This window comes from Moschus berezovskii, chromosome X, assembly GCF_049115385.1.
Source record: "Moschus berezovskii isolate FMDL1 chromosome X, NW_MosBer_1.0, whole genome shotgun sequence".
NCBI classification, from domain to species: Eukaryota; Metazoa; Chordata; class Mammalia; order Artiodactyla; family Moschidae; genus Moschus; species Moschus berezovskii.
In genome coordinates, this window is record NC_142488.1 from 62,683,141 (window position 1) to 62,701,684 (window position 18,544).

The 18,544-nt window shown below is 43.0% G+C and overlaps 1 protein-coding gene across 1 annotated transcript; it reads right to left on the reverse strand.

Annotated features, from left to right (window-relative positions):
• Positions 1 to 203: 203 nt before the first annotated feature.
• On the reverse strand, positions 204 to 5,093 carry SLC7A3 (solute carrier family 7 member 3). Its single transcript, XM_055438399.2, has 12 exons — positions 5,084 to 5,093; positions 3,880 to 4,269; positions 3,388 to 3,546; positions 3,028 to 3,205; positions 2,727 to 2,839; positions 2,379 to 2,601; positions 1,812 to 1,951; positions 1,618 to 1,720; positions 1,212 to 1,378; positions 906 to 1,072; positions 465 to 573; positions 204 to 334 (listed from the first exon to the last, which is right to left on the reverse strand). Exons 2-12 carry the CDS (start codon positions 4,247 to 4,249, stop codon positions 204 to 206), a joined length of 1,860 nt encoding a protein of 619 aa, XP_055294374.1. The 5' UTR covers positions 4,250 to 4,269; positions 5,084 to 5,093.
• Between the last annotated feature and the right edge of the window lie 13,451 nt (positions 5,094 to 18,544).

The following is an 18,544-nucleotide window of genomic DNA, read 5'->3' on the forward strand; positions in this document are numbered from 1 at the left end:
AACTACAGATACAATTAAAAAGTAAACGAATGAAAAAAAAAAAGATGAGAAATGGCAAAGACATATCCTTGACTCCACAATAAATACAGAGCTCTATCTGTGTTCCCCGCCCCCGACGTCCCATGGGAAGCCTAGCTCAGTGTGGTCAGGAGTACACTCCATTATTGTGCAGGGAGACCAGACAGCATTCAGGTGTGATGATGTCAAATCGAATGCCCACAGGCACTGCTGAGGTCCAAATCTACAGTTCTGGCCCTAGACTTGAGTGAGGGTTGGTCACTCTTAACCTCTTCCAGGCTGTGCCGCATCCCATAGCCGAAGTAGATAGCAAATCCTAGTGGGAAAAGGTAGCTGTGAGGTAGAGAAATAATGGTCTGTAAAGGCTTAATGACTCCTACTTGAGACCAAGACAGAAAGGAGGTGGGATAGGACCCAAGAGGCCTACTCTTCCCAAGAATACCTACCAATCAGCATCCAGACCCCAAATCGGGCCCAGGTGCCAGCTGTCATCTGCATCATAAGGTAAATATTCACAAAGATGCTCATTAGTGGAAGAAAAGGCAAAGCAGGTACCTGGGAACAAAGCAAAATCTTCTTTGTACAGACCACAAGGTAAGATAGAAGAGATTCCTAACCTTTTTTAGCCAGGAAAGGGAGAGTCTGACTCCTACTAATGCTATGTGTTTCAGTGCCTGCTCATGTAGTGTACCTCATGGGACTCAAGAATATGCAGAGTCTGGGGAAATGGAACAGGAAAGAAATAAGCATCAGATAAGATGTTTCAGCCTAGGTATCTCCTATACCTTTCCCTTCTTGTCCAGTGAAAGAATATGTGAGACTGCGAGGTATCTAGAACCTATTCTTCCAACATGGGTTAGTTGCAGGGAAAGAAAGAGGTCATTTACCTTAAAGTGAAGTTCAGCGGAGCTCTGTGGCTGTCTCCAGATGACTCCAGTGATCCCAGTAATGAGCATCAGGAGCAGCACAACCACTGCAATCCACACTGGGTTTCCAGAAAGCAGTGGAATGGACCACTGGGCCAGTACTAGGCAAAGGACACTCAGCAGCAGAGCTTCAAGAGTCAAGTTGAAAAGCATCAAAACCAGTTCTTGAGAGCAACATGTTAAAACATTAGGCACCCCATTCCAAGGAGAGCCACCCTCTCTCCAGTTCACATCATGCTGACCCAAGAGAAAAATTCCAATGCTCACCAAGCAGTGAGGAACAAACATAGACAACTTGGCCAGAGAGTGGAGTGGGGATGGAGTTCAGTGGACAAAATAGTCCCTGCAGGGTCAGTTTCTCTGCTTCAGGGATCTTCTCCTCCTGCAACTCCACTTCATCTTCCTCATTCCTCATCTCCCGGTCAGGCTGATACCTGAGGCAAGAGGAAGATGGGAGTATTAAGAACAACCCTTAACCATCTTCTCCCAGGCAGGTTAACCTTCCTCATCACCATTAAGGGTAGTCGCATTTTTTGGCAGGGAGGGATAGCCATACTCCTCGAGGACAGTCAGGATGGTGAAGGCAGAGAGGGGGGAAGAGAAGCAGATCCCCATCACTCTTCTTCTAAGAATTAAAACCCAAACGACAGTATGCAGAGGAAAGGAGCCTCACCTGAGGATGAGAACACAAATAGCCACCAGGGAATAAGCAAGCAGGGTCCCAATTGACATGAGGTCCACCAGATCAGTGAGTTCAAAGAGGAATGCCATGAATGCTGAAATTGATGGGCAGAAAACATGAGCGAAGGCAAGAGCAAAGTCAAGGGAGTTGGTGAAATAACAAGGGGAATGGCAAAGAGTTTTCACCTGCAATAATGCCAGAGACCACAGTGGCCACGATGGGAGTGTGTGTGCTGGTGTGGATCCGGGCAAGGCCATGAAACAGGAGGCCATCCTCTGCCATCGCATAGATCACTCGAGGCATGGGGAACATTGAGCCCAAGAGGCTGGAGAGAAGAATGCCCAGAGCAGTGTTGACCAGGTATCTCTTTCCTCCAAAATGTGAGCTTAAGGAGCCTCCACTTTCTGCTCACAGGCCTTTTAAGGGCTTTTAAAGGGCCTTTTAGGGCTTCCCAGGTGGTGCTAGTGGTAAAGAACCCACCTGCCAATGTAGGAGACGCAAGTTCGATCCCTGGGTTGGGAAGATACCCTACAGGAGGGCATAGCAAACCACTCCAGCATTCTTTCCTGGGACATCTCATGGACAAAGGAGCCTGGCAGGCTATAGTCCATAGGGTCACAGAGAGTCGGACACGACTAAAGCAAATTCTCATGCAGGCAGGCATGCAAAGGCCTTTTTAGGGGTAGTCTCTGGTATGGAACACTATCACCTGAGACTCTGGCAACAGAGGAGAACAAACATTTGACACTGACCTGGTAGAAAGAGCACAGAGGGATCCAATGGCTACAACATAGCGGGCTGGGGCCCACCCGGTATAGAGAAAGGCCTCAGGCAAGGGACTCTTGGGTTGAAGCTGGTAGTAAGGCATCATGAGTGTGAGCGCCGAAGAGATCCCAAAATAGGCCAAAAAACAGACCAAGAGTGAAATCACAATGCCTGTGGGGATAGAACGCTGAGGATTCTGGGCCTCTTCCCCTGCAGGAAGGGGCACAAGGTCTGAATCAGAGAAGCAGGCTTGGTTCTCTACCGTTCCCCCAACCCGCAACACCACCTGAGCACAATAAGGTGCACAAGCCCCGATGGAATGGAATGACTATTACCAGTGGTAGCAATACAGTCAAAACCAACAAATGCGTAGAAACAGGTCGCTGCTCCACGGAGAATCCCCTCGAAGCCAAAAGGCACAAACCCTCCAGAGCCCAGAGGGCCCAAGCTAAAGTGAAAGAAGAGACAGAAAAAGTAAGGGCATATTCAGCCAATGGTTCTTTTTCTCTGAAGCCCAGCTACTCAGCTGGGTCTTCAAGGCCTAGGTTCCCGTCCCCACCCCCCACCCCCACCAGAATCCCTCAGTGCAGATCCCCTGCTCTCCACCATGCTCCCAGCTCTATCTCCTCTCCTAACCTAGAGGTGTCATTGAGTCCGGCCACGGCCAGTTTGTAGTCCTCTTCTGTGAGCTTCCAATTGTGCAGATCTCCCTTAACGAAGCCAGAGATGATGACAAAACCAAGAACTAAAAGATTCACCACCGTGAACACCTTGGTAACTAGGGCTGACTCACTAGCCCCCAGAGCCAGCAATCCTGTGGGAAAGAGGCATTCAGGACTTTAAGAAAGGCCTCAGTCCCAGCTCTGTTTCCCTGCCTCTAGATGCAGACCTTTCTTCCCCAGCTTCTCTTCTTTCTCACAGCTACCACCTCCACAAGCTCCCAAGCCTAGCCCCTACTAGCCCCACCCCAGTCACTGTCCCTGTCCCTTGCCTCACCGGTGAGCAATAACACAAGACCCATAGCAAAAAAGTCTGGATATTCTGCGAGGACACGGGGAACGTGCAGTGAGATGCTTCCCTGCAGGGTCTGAGAGATGTGGTTCCCAATCAGGTTGTCAAAAGCTGAGCTCCAGGCCCGGGCCACACTGGCTGTACCTAACGGAGCAGAGGGAGAAATACGGGGTCAAGTTTCTTCTCTAATCTCCTTTCCTCCCTCTTCCAGACCAGTGTCATAAGAACCCTGCTATTTTCACCTATTCTTACCTTTTAAGAACCAAAACCAGCCAATTAAGGAAGCCAGGACAGAGGTAAGTAGAACGAATAATTTCTCCACATCTTCAACCCACCCAGCCCCCCAACAAATACACGCATTTACGAATATTTAATTCTGGTGAATGATGAATATCTCGCTTCACCATTCCACCCAGATTTCCTGACTCCAAGCCCCTTCACTGGCTGCCTAAGTGCCCCCCTGCCCCACCATCTCACCGATGACATAGGAGAGGATGAGGTTCCAGCCAGTGGTGAAGGCCCAGAGTTCACCCACAGTGACATAGCTGTAGAGATATGCAGAACCAGAACGGGGAACCCGAGCACCAAACTCCGCATAGCACAGCCCAGCCAACATAGAAGATAGGGCAGCCACCAAAAAGCAGATCACAATGGACGGTCCTGCTTTATCTTTGGCCACCTCACCAGCCAAGACATACACGCCTGCACCCAAAGTGCTGCCCACACCTAGGGCCACTAAATCCAGAGTGCTCAGGCATCTGGCAAGGCGAGTCTCAGCCATGCCTGGCTCCAGCGTACGTCTGCGTACCAGCTTTTGACCAAATCTGCAAAGCGCCTGCCACAGCATTCTAGCTGGAACTGAAGAGGATGCTAGGAAGGATCTGGTGAAAAACAAGACAAAAGACCTTCAATAGGGCTCATTATCCCTAAGCTCTAAGAGTGAATTACAATACCCATGCCACCAAGTAAAAGAATTGTGGGGGGAGGGGAGGAGGATGTTGAGGGGACAAAGGAAAGTCACTCTTCCTCTAACCTCAGTTTCTTCATTTGCAAGTAGGAATAACAATACCTCACAGGTTTGTGGAAGGACAATTTCAGAAAAGGCACGTGAAACTCCCCATCCTTCAGTGGTCTGGCACCTTGTAGATGCTCAATCAATATCATCAGTCTCTTCTTTCTTTGGCGGGGAACTATAGAGCTTATCCTAGACCCCAACTCAGGAGCCAGGGAAGCTGATTTGCCTTCGTCCCCTGGCCTGTGGCTCTTTGGGAATTAAACAGAACTCAACCTAGGAGGGGCCAGCAACTCGGGAGAACCTCCTTCTAGCACCCAATATCCACATTCCTTTCCGGGGCTGACCCCCAGGGCTTCAAATAAGCATGGTTCCTAGATCGCCCAGAGAGAGGGGAGACCAATCTCGGCCACAGATCAGAAGTGAGCACCGACTCAGTTCCATCCCTCCTCTCGAAGCCCACACTGTAAATGGCACTGCCGTCGCCCAGGGAAGTAAGCAAATATTCCCCACTTCCTCCGGCCCGCAAGGCTGACCAGCAAGCATCAACAGTGAGGCGGGGCTTCGACATCTGAAGATTAGGAGATACCCACCCCCACCCCCGGCAAGAGGGGCCCCTGAGCAGCCCGAAATTGCTAGCACCCCAGAGGAGGGGTTCCGCCTTATGCCCCCCTCCCCGACTCAGCTCCCAGTTTCTTATGATCTCATCTAGAAAAGGTCTGGGGCTGAGATGCAAATGAGAGCCTTGGCTCCCAGGACTGGGGTCTCGCCTGCAACAGGTCACGGCCGCGTTGATGCAACTGCATGCCATGGTTGCCAGAGAATCCTAGGTATGCCCAGACCCTCGCGTGTCCCCTCCGACACACGTGTCGGCCTTCAAGGCTTACCCGGGAGCTGTTGCAAGCCCAGGGCGCGGAAAATCTCGGTTAGGGTTCCACGAGGCTGAGTTCAGTCGAGTTGGGTTGGGGCTGCCGAGTTCAGTTGCTCAGGCTTCAAAGCTGCTGCTTGGGGTCGTTGCGCGCCAAGCGCCCCTTATATACACCGGGAGGCGGAGCCGCTAACGTCATGGAATCCCACCCCCAATCCTCTTCGCTACACACCACACACACACACACACACACACCACACACACACCACACACCACACACACACACACACACACCTCTCTCTCTCTCCAGCTTTGCAAAAGGGATTGCGTGGGGCCTGACATTGCTCTCCACTTGCAAAAGCAAGACCGGTGTGGCAGGCAGCGAGAAAGGGGGGAGGGCAGCCTTTTCCTATTCCTCGCTAGGCATCAGAGCTGGACAATAAGAGCCTTCCTGGCCTGAGACCCCCAGGGGTTTTCTACCTTTGTGCCTTGATAGTCAGAATCGGTGATTGACAGGAGTGGGGGAGGGGTGAGAGTTGGAGGGGAAAACAGCACAGAGGGGTCTCCAACTCAACTCTCTCCTTCCCAAGCTTTCTTTTCTACAAGAGGTTACCTGAAATTAACTGAAATTAACTGGAATTCTACGTGAGCTTTCACCCCTGAAATCTTTCCCAAGGACCCTACCAGATTGTGGATAGCCAGCTGACTCCAACCCCTCAGTTCTCACCCTCAACTGTGGTGTTTTCCTAATGCAGTCAGCAGGAGAATGGAAGATGATTTCAACAGTTTGTTGGCTGCAGTCCGTGGGGTCGCTAGGGGTCGGACACGACTGAGCGACTTCACTTTCTCTTTTCACTTTCACACATTGGAGAAGGAAATGGCAACCCACTCCAGTGTTCTTGCCTGGAGAATCCCGGGGACGGGGGACCCTGGTGGGCTTCTGTCTATGGGGTCACACAGAGTCGGACACGACTGAAGTGACGCAGCAGCAGCAGCAGCAGATGTATAGGCCCCAGTCTCTCCATAGTGTACCTCCAGCTACCCATTAATTATTAAACTAAATATAACTATGGCTCTTTGGAAATTAAGCAGAACTCAACCCAGGAGGGGCCAGCAACTCTGGGGAGAACCTCCTTCTAGCACCCAATATCCATATATTAAACTAAATATTAACTATGAAATTATGACAGTATTGAAATATTAGAGGAGGGGGCTTATTTAATTCCATTTTACTGATGAGTAAACTGAGGCTCAGAGGCATAACTTGCCTGACATAATACCATAATTATTTGTTGACCACCGTACTGATAAAACCTGGCATATTTAACTTTAATATCTGCCTCTATAGGTGCCATGGTGGTTTGTGGTGGTTTAGTCGCTAAGTCATGTTGGACTCTTGCAACCCCTTGTACTACAGTCCCCATGGACTATAGCCTGCCAGGCTCTTCTGTCCATTGGATTCTCCACACAAGAACACTGGAGTGGGTTTCCATTTCCCATTTCTCACACAAGAAAAGGAGGGGTGTAAGCAAGCAAATCCAAACCAGGAGAAGCACTAGAATGGAGATAGACCCTTTTAGGCTAGGAGTTTCTAGAAAACAGAAGAGAAGCAGAAGAATCAAAGGATCACACCCTAATCCCATTCAGCCTTATCAGTTCTTAGACAGAAAGAAGCAACCAGCTTTGTGAAGGTGGTTCTCTTCCACACACATCTCAGGGATTAAGGAAGGACCTAAATATCCTTGTTTCCTTTAAGTAATCCATTGTGAAAAGATTTCCAGTGAATCTATCTAAAATATAAATTCATTTTGAAGTAACTGGTAGTTTCAGCTATCTACAGCTACTGGCTTTAAGTACCCATTGAGGACTATGTGTATAGAAGTTAGCATACACAAAGCAAAGGAAAAAGAAAATAAAATCCTTGCTCTCCTAGTCTTAAAAATCTAGTTAGGGGAAAAAAAACATATACAATACAATTGAAACTGTGTTATTAATACCTAGTGGTTAGGAGGGCAGTCTTTGGAATTAGACCTATGCTAAATTTCCAGCTCAGACACTTGGTCTTGAGCAAATTATCTAACATCCCTGAGCCTCCGTTTTTGGATACACGTTTCAAGGGGGCTTCCCAGGTGGTTCAGTGGTAAAGAATCCACTTGCAGAGCAGGAGTCAGGGGTTTGATCCCTGGGTCAGAAAGATCCCCTGGAGGAGGAAATGGCAACCCACTCTAGTGTGGTTGCCTAGGAAATCCCATAAACAGAGGAGCCTAGTGGGCCACAGTCCATGGGTTCGCAAAGAGTTGGACATGACTTAGCAACCAAGTAGCAGCAGCATACACGTTTCACAGGGTTGTTGTGATGCTTAGATGTGATTATGAAGTCAATTCTTCCTGCCTGGGCACATAGGAAGTATTCAAAAAAACTTAATACATATTCAGAATAATACATCCATGTATCTGATAATTATTTGGTTGCTTAGATTAGGTGATTGATTCAATTATGAGACTGACAAATTGCTATTGTAAATAATTCAGGAAAAGAAGTCATTGGTACAGACTGGAATATGTTGATATAAAGAAGACCTCTTAGTTCGTAAGGGGTGGAGGCGTGAATTCAGGAGCCCCTGTAGAGACCAATCTAGCATGTGCAGATTAACAGTGGCTTTAATAGACCTTCAATTGAAGGTGGCCCCCCAGGTGGCTCAGACGGTAAAGAATCCGCCTGCAGTACAGGAGACCTGGGTTCAATCTCTGAGTTGGGATGATCTCCTGGAGAAGGAAATGGCAATCCACTCCAGTATTCTTGCCTGGAGAATTCCATGGACAGAGGAGCCTGGCAGGCTACAGTCCATGGGGTGGCAAAGAGTCAGACATGACTGAGTGATTACACTTTCACTTTATTCAATACAAACTTGATCAATTAATTGGAAACATCAGGAGGTGCTCTCCAATTCTAGCATTTCAAGATTTTATGCAGCTCTTCTCATTCACTTACCTATCCCTTTCATGAGTGTGTAAGTTCAACCATATTTCCTTCCTCAGCTTTAATTTTTCCAGAAGTTCCATGGTATCCTTCATCATTGGACTTTCTCCAACTTCATTATCTCTTTCTTGTGGTATAATGGCCAGGGGTAAAACAATGAATTTTATGTGTTTTTATTATAAAACAATGTAATACTAATGAAAACTGTCCCCCAAACCACCGAATATTATCATATAATTTTGCCTATTTCTTTTTTCATGATCAAATATTTTTTAAATTACTTCTAATACTCAAAATTATCATTGCTAATGGTTGCATAATATTCCATAATACTGATACACTATTTTTTATGTAATTATTTAAACTTTTATTCAGGTTGTTTCAAGTTTTCCTTCATTCTAAGAAATACTTTCATTAATACAATGTCTATATTTAGTTGAATTACTTCTTAGGTTTCATTCCCAGGATTGGGATTATTGATAATCAATATTGAAGATAAGAAGCATATTTATAAACTTTGATACTTGTTACAGTGCTTTCCCAAAGGATTTTTATCAATTTACAGTGCTATTAGCCATGTCAGAGTAAACCAACCTTAACACAATCTCAACGCATGTCTACAATTTAAATAAGTCATTTGTTAATAAAAGTAGAAGGAAGTACATTCTGTTTAGAATTAATATTTCTTTTGGAAATTGCTTATTCATATCTTTTCTTTTCCCCAACCTTAGTTATTTGGGTCCTCATGCTTTCCTTATAAATTAGAATGTATTTAATATATAGATATTAAACTTTCTTCTATAATATTTGATTCAAATATTTTCCAATTTTTGTTGCTTTTATTTACAAAGTTTAAGTGTTTTAAACTTTTTATTGAGGTATTATATACACAGAGAAATGTGCACACTGGTATCATAAGTGTACAGCTCAATGAATGTTCAGAAAATGAACATACTCATGTAACAGCACCTACATCAAGAAACAAAACATTATCAGTACCCCAGAAATTCCTTTCATGCTTCCTTCTAGTAACTGCTTTCCCTTCCCACAAGGGCAACCTCTGTCCCAACTTCTAACAGCCTAAATTTTTTTTGTTTGTTTTTGTTCTTTATATAAATGGAAGCATATAGTATGTACTATTTTGATAATTGAGATAAAATTCACATGCCATAAAATTCAACCTTTTGAAATGTACAATTCACTAGTTTTTAGTATAGCTACAGAGTTGTACCTCCATTACTACAATCAATTTTATAAATACTCACTATCCCCAAAAGAAACCCTGTTCCCATTTCCAGTCATTCCCTGTTCCCTCCCAACCCCCTCACTCCAGCCCCAGGCAACCACAATTCTACTTTTGGTCTCCATAAATTTGCCTATTCTAAACATTCACCTAAATGGAAGCATGCAATATGTGGTCTTTTGTGAACCTGCTCCTTTCATTTAGCATAATGTTTTCAAGGTTCATCAATTTTGTACCATGTATAAGTGCATACTTCATTCCTTTTTTTATTGCCAAATAATAGTCTATTGTATGGAAAAAACACATTTTATTTATCCATTAATCAGCCAGTGAACATTTGGGTTGTCTCTTTTCTTTCCTTTTTTTGGCTATTATGAATAATGCTGCTATGACCATTAGTATAAAAGTTTTCCTGTGGACATATGTGTTAAATTCTTTTGAGTAGATACCTAGGAATCGAATTGCTGAGTCATGTGGTAACTATTTTTAACCTTTGAGAAACTACCAGACTGTTTTTCATGAAAGCTGCACCATTTTATATGCCCATCAGCAGTATTATAAGGCTTCCATTTATTCCACTTTCTCACCAACACTTGCTATAATTCATCTTTTTAAAAAAATCCTAGCCATCCTAAGTGTGAACTGGTATCTTATCATGGTTTTAAATTGCATTTCCCTAATGATTAATGATGGAGAAGGAAACGGTAACCCACTCCAGTATTCTTACCTGGAGAATCCCATGGACGGAGAAGCCTGGTAGGCTACAGTCCACAGGGTCGCAAAGAGTCAGACACGACTGAGCGACTGAACTGAACGGAACGGAACGGAATGATTAATGATGTTGAATATCTTCTCATGTGCTTATTAGCCATTTGGCTGTCTTCTTTGAAGAAAAATCTATTCAAATCCTTTGTCCATTTTTAATTGATTGTCTTTATATTGTTGAGTCTTAAAAGTTCTTTATATTGTCTAGACACTAGAATTCTATAAGATAAAAGATTTGATAATATTTGTCCATTTTATGGGCTGTCTTTTCACTTTGTTCATAGTGTCTTTATTTTTTTTAAGATGTATGCTTTTTTTTTAATCTTGCATTTATTTATTCTTTTGGCTGCACTGCATGGCATTTGGGATCTTAGTTCCCTGACCAGGAATCAAACCCATGCCCCCTGCAGTAGAAGCTCAGAGTCTTAACCACTGGACCATCTTGGAAGTCTCCTTCATAGTGTCTTTCAATACATAAAAGTTTTTAATTTTGATGAAGTCCAATTTATCTATTTTTTCTCTTATTGCTTCTGATTTAAGTGTCATATGTAAGAAACCATTGCCTAATTCATGGTCACAAAGATTTATACCTATGTTTCCCACTAGTTTTATAGTTTTACTTCATGTTTAGGTCTTTGGTCCATTTTTTAGTTAATTTCTGTGCAAGGTGTGAGGTAGGAGTCCAAATCCATTCCTTTGCATATGGATATAAAGTGTTCCAATACCATTTGTTGAAAAGACTATTCTTTCCCCCATTGAATTGTCTTGGCACCTCACCAAAAATCAACTGACTGAAAATATGAGAGTTTACTTCTGAACTCTCAGTTCTATTCCACTGTCTGTCCTTACACCAGTCCCACCCTTTTTTGTTTTAATATCTATTTATTTGGATATGCTGGGTCTTAGTTTCGGCATGTGGGATCTAGTTCCATGACCAGAGATCAAACCCAGATCCTCGTTTTGGGAATACAGAGTGTTAGCCAATGGACCACAGGGAAGTCCCCTACACTGTCTTGATTACTATAGCTTTGTAGTAAGTTTTGAAATTGGAAACGTGAGTTCTTCAACTTTGTTCTTCTCTTTGAAGATTTTTGACTATTCCAGGAGCCCTTGAATTTCCATGTGAAATTCAGGATCTGCTTGCCAATTTCTACAAAGACAGCTGGAATTTTGAGGGGTATGGCCATATATCCATACATTAATTTGGAAAGTATTACCATCTTAACAGTATCAAGTCTTCTGAACTGTGAACATGGATGTCTTTCCATTTTTTTAAGGTCTTCTTTCAATTTGTCAACAATATTCTATAGTTTTCAGAGAGTAAGTTTTATACTTCTTTAGATAAATATATTATCAAGTATATTACTCTTTTTGATATTATTGTAAAAAAAGTTTCCCTCTTTTTCTTCTATAGAAATATAATTGATATCTGTAGGTAGATTGTTCCTGTACCTTGCAACCTGGGTGAGCTCACTTATAAGTTCTAATAGTGTTTTAATGGATTCCTTATAACTTTCTATATACAGATAATGTCATCTACAGAGATGGTTTCACTTCTTCATTCCCAATCTGAATGCCCTTTCTTTCTTTTCCTTACCTAATTGCTCTAGTTCAAACTTTCAGTACGATATTGAGTAGAAGTGGTGAGAGTAGACAACCTTGCCTTGTTTCTGATCACAGGGGGAAAGCATTCAGGTTTTCACCGTTACCTATGTTGCTAGCTGTTGGTTTTTTGTGTATACCCTTTACTAGACTGAGGAAGTTCATTTAACATTAACTTTTTGAAATTTATCCATATTGTTGTATTTCATTGTAGATCATTCATTCTTAGCTGTATAGTATTCCTTTGTGGGACTATATCAGAATTTATTCCTCCTACCTTGTTGATCACTTTTTGGTTATTTTACAGTTTAGCTACTGCAAATAGTACTGCTTTGAACATTCCAATACATATTATTTGCTGAAAACATGTACATTACTATTGGGTATGAACCTATCAATGTGGGCTTCCCTGGTAGTCCAGTGGTTAAGAATCTGTCTTGCAATGTGGGGGACACGGGTTCGATCCCTGATCCAGGAAGATCCCACATGCCACAGAGCAGCTAAACCCATGTGCCGCAACTACTGAGCCTACACCCTAGAGCTCATGCTCCACAACAAGAGAAGCCACCGCAATGAGAAACCTGTGCACTGCAACAAGAGAGTAGCTCTGCAACTAGAGAAAGCCCATGTGCAGCAACAAAAACCCAGTGCAGCCAAAAATAAATAAATGTTTAAAAAAAAAACTATCAGTGGACTTGCTGAATAATACAATGTGGATATATTTGACTTTTGAAATTTTATATTTGAAGCTGTCAAACTTAATTTCAAAAGATATTGAAGTATTTTTTAATATTTATTCGATGCAAGTAAAAGTGTTAGTCCTTCAGTCATGTCCAACTCTTTGCGACCCCATGGACTGTAGCCTACCAGTCTCCTCTGTCCATGGGATTTTCCAGGCAAGAATACTGGAGTGTCAATCTATGGCAAAACCAATACAATATTGTAAAGTAATTAGCCTCGGCGGATTCATGTCAATGTATGGCAAAACCAACCAATATAATATTGTAAAATAATTAGCCTCCAATAAAAATAAAAATAAAATAAAAAAGTTTAAAAAATTAGCCTCCAATTAAAATAAATAAATTTTTAAAAATAATAAAAAATAAAGTATAAATAAAAAAAAAGAATACTGGAGTTGCCATTTCCTTACTGAGAGAATGCATAATTTCATAGTGATGCTTTAAAAGGGCATGGGGAAGCTCTTCTTTATAGAAGAACACCAGCTAACAGAGACTTCCCCAGTGGTCCAGTGGATGAAACTCCATGCTTCCAATGCAAGGGGCCCAGGTTCTATCCCTGTTCAAGGAAATAGATCCTACATGCTGCAACTAAAGATCCCGCATGCTGCAACTAAGACCTGGTACAGCGAAATAAATAAATATATTTTTTTAAAAAAAGAACACCAGCTAATAAATTTATAAGAAATGCTAGAATTCAAATCTCACCATTTTGTACTCACCAAGGGGGTTCAAGATGGGGAACATATGTACACCTGGGGCAGATTCATGTCAATGTATGGCAAAACCAATACAATAATGTAAAGTAATTAGCCTCCAATTAAAATAAATAAATTTAAAAAATAATAATAATAAAAATAAAATATAAGAAACTTAAAAAAAAAGAAATAACTGATTCAGACAAGGATAATCAATAGATGATCCTTGAGTAATGGAAAACACAATATTCACATGATCTCAAAGTAGCACCCCACAGTCTACATATTAATTACAAAAGAAAACATACCTATATTAGTTTTCTATTTCTGCAGTAAAAAATTACCACAAATTTATCAGCTTAAAACAACACAAATTAATTATTCCACACTTTATAAAGGTCAGAAGTCCAGCACTGCATGGCTGAATTCTTTGCTCAGGGTCTCACAGGGGTAAAATCAAAGTATCTGCATTCCTATTTAGAAGCTCTGGGGAAGAATTCACTTCCAAGTTCAGTCACATTGTTGGTAGAATTTAGTTCCAAGCAATTGTAGGACTGAAGTCCCATTTCCTTAACATATAATCTTCTCCATTTCTAAGCTCCAATGCATCAAATCCACCTGCTTTGAGTGTTTCTGACCTCCTCTCTTCCACTTTTAAGGGTTTCTGTGATTACACTGGGCCCACTGAGGTAATCTAAGACAACCTTCCTGTTTTTGGATTTGGGCTTCCCTGGTGGCTCAGAGGTAAAGCGTCTGCCTCCAATGCGTGAGACCCGGGTTCGATCCCTGGGTTGGGAAGATCCCCTGGAGAAGGAAACGGTAACCCACTCCAGTATTCTTGCCTGGAGAATCCCATGGATGGAGAAGCCTGATAGGCTACAGTTCACAGGGTCGCAAAGAGTCGGACACGACTGAGTGACAGAACGGAACGGAACCTTAATTTGGATTGGTAACTCAGCATTCAAAAAACTAAGATTGTGGCATTCAGTCCCATCACTTCATGGCAAATAGATGGGGAAACAATGGAAACAGTAACAGATTTTCTTTCCCTGGGCTCCAAAATCACTGCAGATGGTGACCAAAGGCAGATGGTGCAGATAAACCAAATACAGACTCAGAACCAGGCAAATCAAAATGATTTGCCAAAGGAAACCCAGAAGAAATGCCCTATATGAGTGACTACCACAAAGGCATGACTCTCTCTCTCAGTCCACCCATGTGTCTATCCACACATACTGTACCCTTTTCCTCGTAGAAACACTTGGTTCATTACTTCCTGTCTTTGTGGGAATTTTCTTCTGAAAAGCTGAAGGGCCAGGACCACTGGTCTAGTGGCTAGGATTCAGCACTCTCACTGCTGAGACCTGACCTCGATCTCTGGCCGAGAACTGTAACCCTGCTTCAAGGTGCTGCAGGCCAAGGCTACCTGGAGATCATACTTGGTTCTGAAACTTGGGAATTCAAAGTAAACCGCGGACTTCACAGTCCCTGACTCAAGTCAGCTTGAGGCCCCTTTTCAAGACTCACAAGGCATAACCTCTGTCTGCCCACAGCACTATGGCTCCCCCCAACATTGGAAGTGGCAGGGGGATTCCTCGAGCCTTGCAGATTCCAAATAATGCTTGGGTGACAGCTGACACTGTCCTCTGGGACATGGTGGAAACACAATTTTCAACCATTCAGGAGCCCAAGGGGTCTCTCGCTCTCCTTCTCTCACTGGCCCATATGGAACCCTCCACTATGCTTTTCTTTCCCACCTTACTCGCACAACAAAGTCTCTTTCTCACTTCTTATCTCTGCATCCATTTAGGGAAGGATTTCCTGGACTTCATTCCTAAACTGCGTCCATGCCACTGCCAAACTTGGTGCTGTGTCAGACAGAATCATCAGATGATTCCCAATTCTATCTTAGCTGCCAGACAGGGCAAGGGATTTGGGGTTCTTCTGCTGTCCAGTCTCACCTCACTCAATGCCCCAAAAATTTACTGTGAGAATTTCTTCACCTTCCAGCCCCTGAGTCTTGAATCCGTGCCATCTTCCATAGTGCCCAACTCCAATTTCTCCAACGGTCCCTCTTTGCATTTATCATACCCCTTCACTCCAGTCCTTGGCAGCCTCCACAGTGCTACCAACAATCTATCAGGCTGCTTGCTAACCAGAAGCCCAAATTATAAACTTTGTTGATGCTCAGTTGTGAGGAATAGACAGACCCCAGCACAGGAAAACTCGTTACAGGAGATAAGCTCTATAGACAAGGGATTTCTCCAAAGGAAAGTCTGGCAACTGGTCTGCACTGGTTCAAATGTCCCCCCTGGCCATGTGGGGGGACACTTTTTGTTGTTGTTCAGTCACTAAGTCATGCCCAACTTCATGATCCATGGACTGCAGCATACCAGGCTCCCCTGTCCTTCAGTACCTCCCTGAGTTTGCTCAAATTCATGTCCATTAAGTCTGTTATGCTATCAAACTATCTCATCCTCTGCTGCCCACTTTTCCTTTTGCCTTCAATCTTTCCCAGCATCAAGGTGGGACCAAGGAAGACTAGAGGCATTTGGTCAGGAATCGATGGGAGAGTAGAGGACACTTGAGACTGCATCAGGTGTAAAGGGAACTTAGGGGGCATCCTGAACCCCTTCAAGCTAAAGCCTCCTGGTAAATATTTCTGGGACATCAGATTTCATTTCTAGGAGCACTCTCTTGTTCTCTGTTGCAAGTTACCCAACATGGGAGGGCTCCCCATCCCCACCCCACCCTGCTCCCACAAACCAGAAGCAGCACCTCTGGAGTGTATCCTTAAGAACTGGAAATTGTTTAAAATAAAAGGACTGAGAAAGGAAAAACTGAAGTTCTACCATAATGGTGCCTGACTTTTGTATAATAAGTTGGGGAATAGAAAAAAATGGCCTGAAAATGGGTCTCTAAATTATCATACCATTCTGCAATTGGATCTTTATTGCCCCTTTCTTGTTGTGCCTCAGTATCCTACCCCTTTCCTTGGGAGGGACCTTCTGAGCTCCCTTAGGGCCATCCTCCAGTTAGGAGGCCCCAAGCAGCCCCTTATTTTGATTCTGACTAAGACAGACCAGCCAGAAGAGCAAGATTCTATTCCCAGCCATATTCTACAAACAGTAGACTCTTCCTTATGGGACAAAGGAATCCCTGGAAGGGTCACAAACGCCCAACCTGTAAGAATTAGCCTTGGGCCAGAAACTGCCTATCCTAACAAGAGACAGTATCCTATAAAGTTGGAAGCAAAGAAGGGCTTAAAACCCCTCATAGATAAATTCTTAAGGCAAGGCCTCTTGGTGCCCTGCAGTCTCTGTGCAATACTCTTATTCTGCTAGTTGTTAAGCCAAATTGGGAATATAGGATGGTACAAGACCTTAGAGCAGTCAGGCGTGACTGACCGAACTGATCTGAACCGAATAGGATCTTACATATTGATAATTACCTTAAATATAAATGGATAAAATGCACCAACCAAAAGACAGATTTGCTGGGTGGATGGAAACATGTGCATGTATGCACTTCCACTTACCACATCACTCTGCTTGATCCCCCTAAACTGAATGTAATTATTTTATATTGATAAGTTAATCAAGTTCTCATTATGGCTTGCAATTGTAAGTATCTTTAATTTTTTCCTGGATATTGATTGTGAAAACTGATAAATATATTTTACTATTGTGATTATGTAACTATTACTTAATACCATTTTACCTTGATTGTTCAACAGAAAAATAATAGAACTGTATATCACCAAAACTAGGATCTAATAGAAAAACCTGTAATCACTTTTTAAGATCAGATGCATATCAGAATTATCTTGAAATTTTTTTGAAAAGTACAAATGCTCAGGTATTGCTTTTTTTCTCCAGAGCTCCAGATAAGTTTCTAATGAGCAGTCATGTTTGAAAACAACTGGACTATATGATGGTCAATTACTATCATCCAGTTTGTTTCACTTTTTCTATTTCATATTCAGTGCTCCCATTTCATCTAGTTTGTGTTCTGCAATTTCTCTATCCCTTTTTTTTAATGTTCTTTCTCAAGCCTTTATCAAGTGTAGTAGCAAAGCTTTTGTATACATATATATGCAGAGTACATCATGAGAAACGCTGGGCTGGAGGAAGCACAAGCTGGAATCAAGATTGCTGGGAGAAATATCAATGACACCACCCTTATGGCAGAAAGTGAAGAAGAACTAAAGAGCCTCCTGATGAAAGTGATGAAAGAGGAGAGTGAAAAAGTTGGCTTAAAGCTCAACATTCAGAAAACTAAGATCATGGCATCTGGTTCCATCACTTCATGGCAAATAGATGGGGAAACAGTGGAAACAGTGGCTGACTTTATTTTGGGGGGCTCCAAAATCACTGCAGATGGTGATTGCAGCCATGAAATTAAAAGATGCTTACTCCTTGGAAGGAAAGTTATGATCAATCTAGACAGCAGAGACATTACTTTGTCAACGAAGGTCCATCTAGTCAAAGCTATGGTTTTTCCAGTAATCATGTATGGATGTGAGAGTTGGACTATAAAGAAAGCTGAGTGCCGAAGAATTGATGCTTTTGAACTGTGGTGTTGGGGAAGACTCTTGAGAGTCCCTTGGACTGCAAGGAGATCCAACAAGTCCATCCTAAAGGAGATCAGTCCTGGGTGTTCATTGGAAGGACTGATGTTAAAGCTGAAACTCCAATACTTTGGCCACCTGATGCAAAGAGCTGACACATTTGAAAAGACCCTGATGCTGGGAAAGATTGAGGGCAGGAGGAGGAGGGGACTACAGAGGGTGAGATGGTTGGATGGCATCACCGACTCGATGGACATGGGTTTGGGTGGACTCTGGAATTTGGTGATGGACCGGGAGGCCTGGTGTGCTGCGGTTCATGGGGTCACAAAGAGTCAGACACGACTGAGCAACTGATCTGATATGTATAATATATATATTTTAGAAAACTTCAAAAAAAAAAATACCCCAGTGCCTTATAATGGCCCCCTCTCAGTCAGAATTCCAGCTACCTACTTGTGCCCAAACCTTAACTTGCCCCCAATGGAAGAAGGATCCACACAGGAGAAGCAGATAGCAAGATGGACAGGGATGGAACAGGTTGGGTTTGCAGCTGGAGAACATTTCCATAGCTGTAGAACTGGATGGCTAGTTTTTATTTTTTTCCAAACTAGAATTCTATATTCAGTGAAAATGTCCTTCATAAGTTACGGCAAATAAAGCTAATTTAA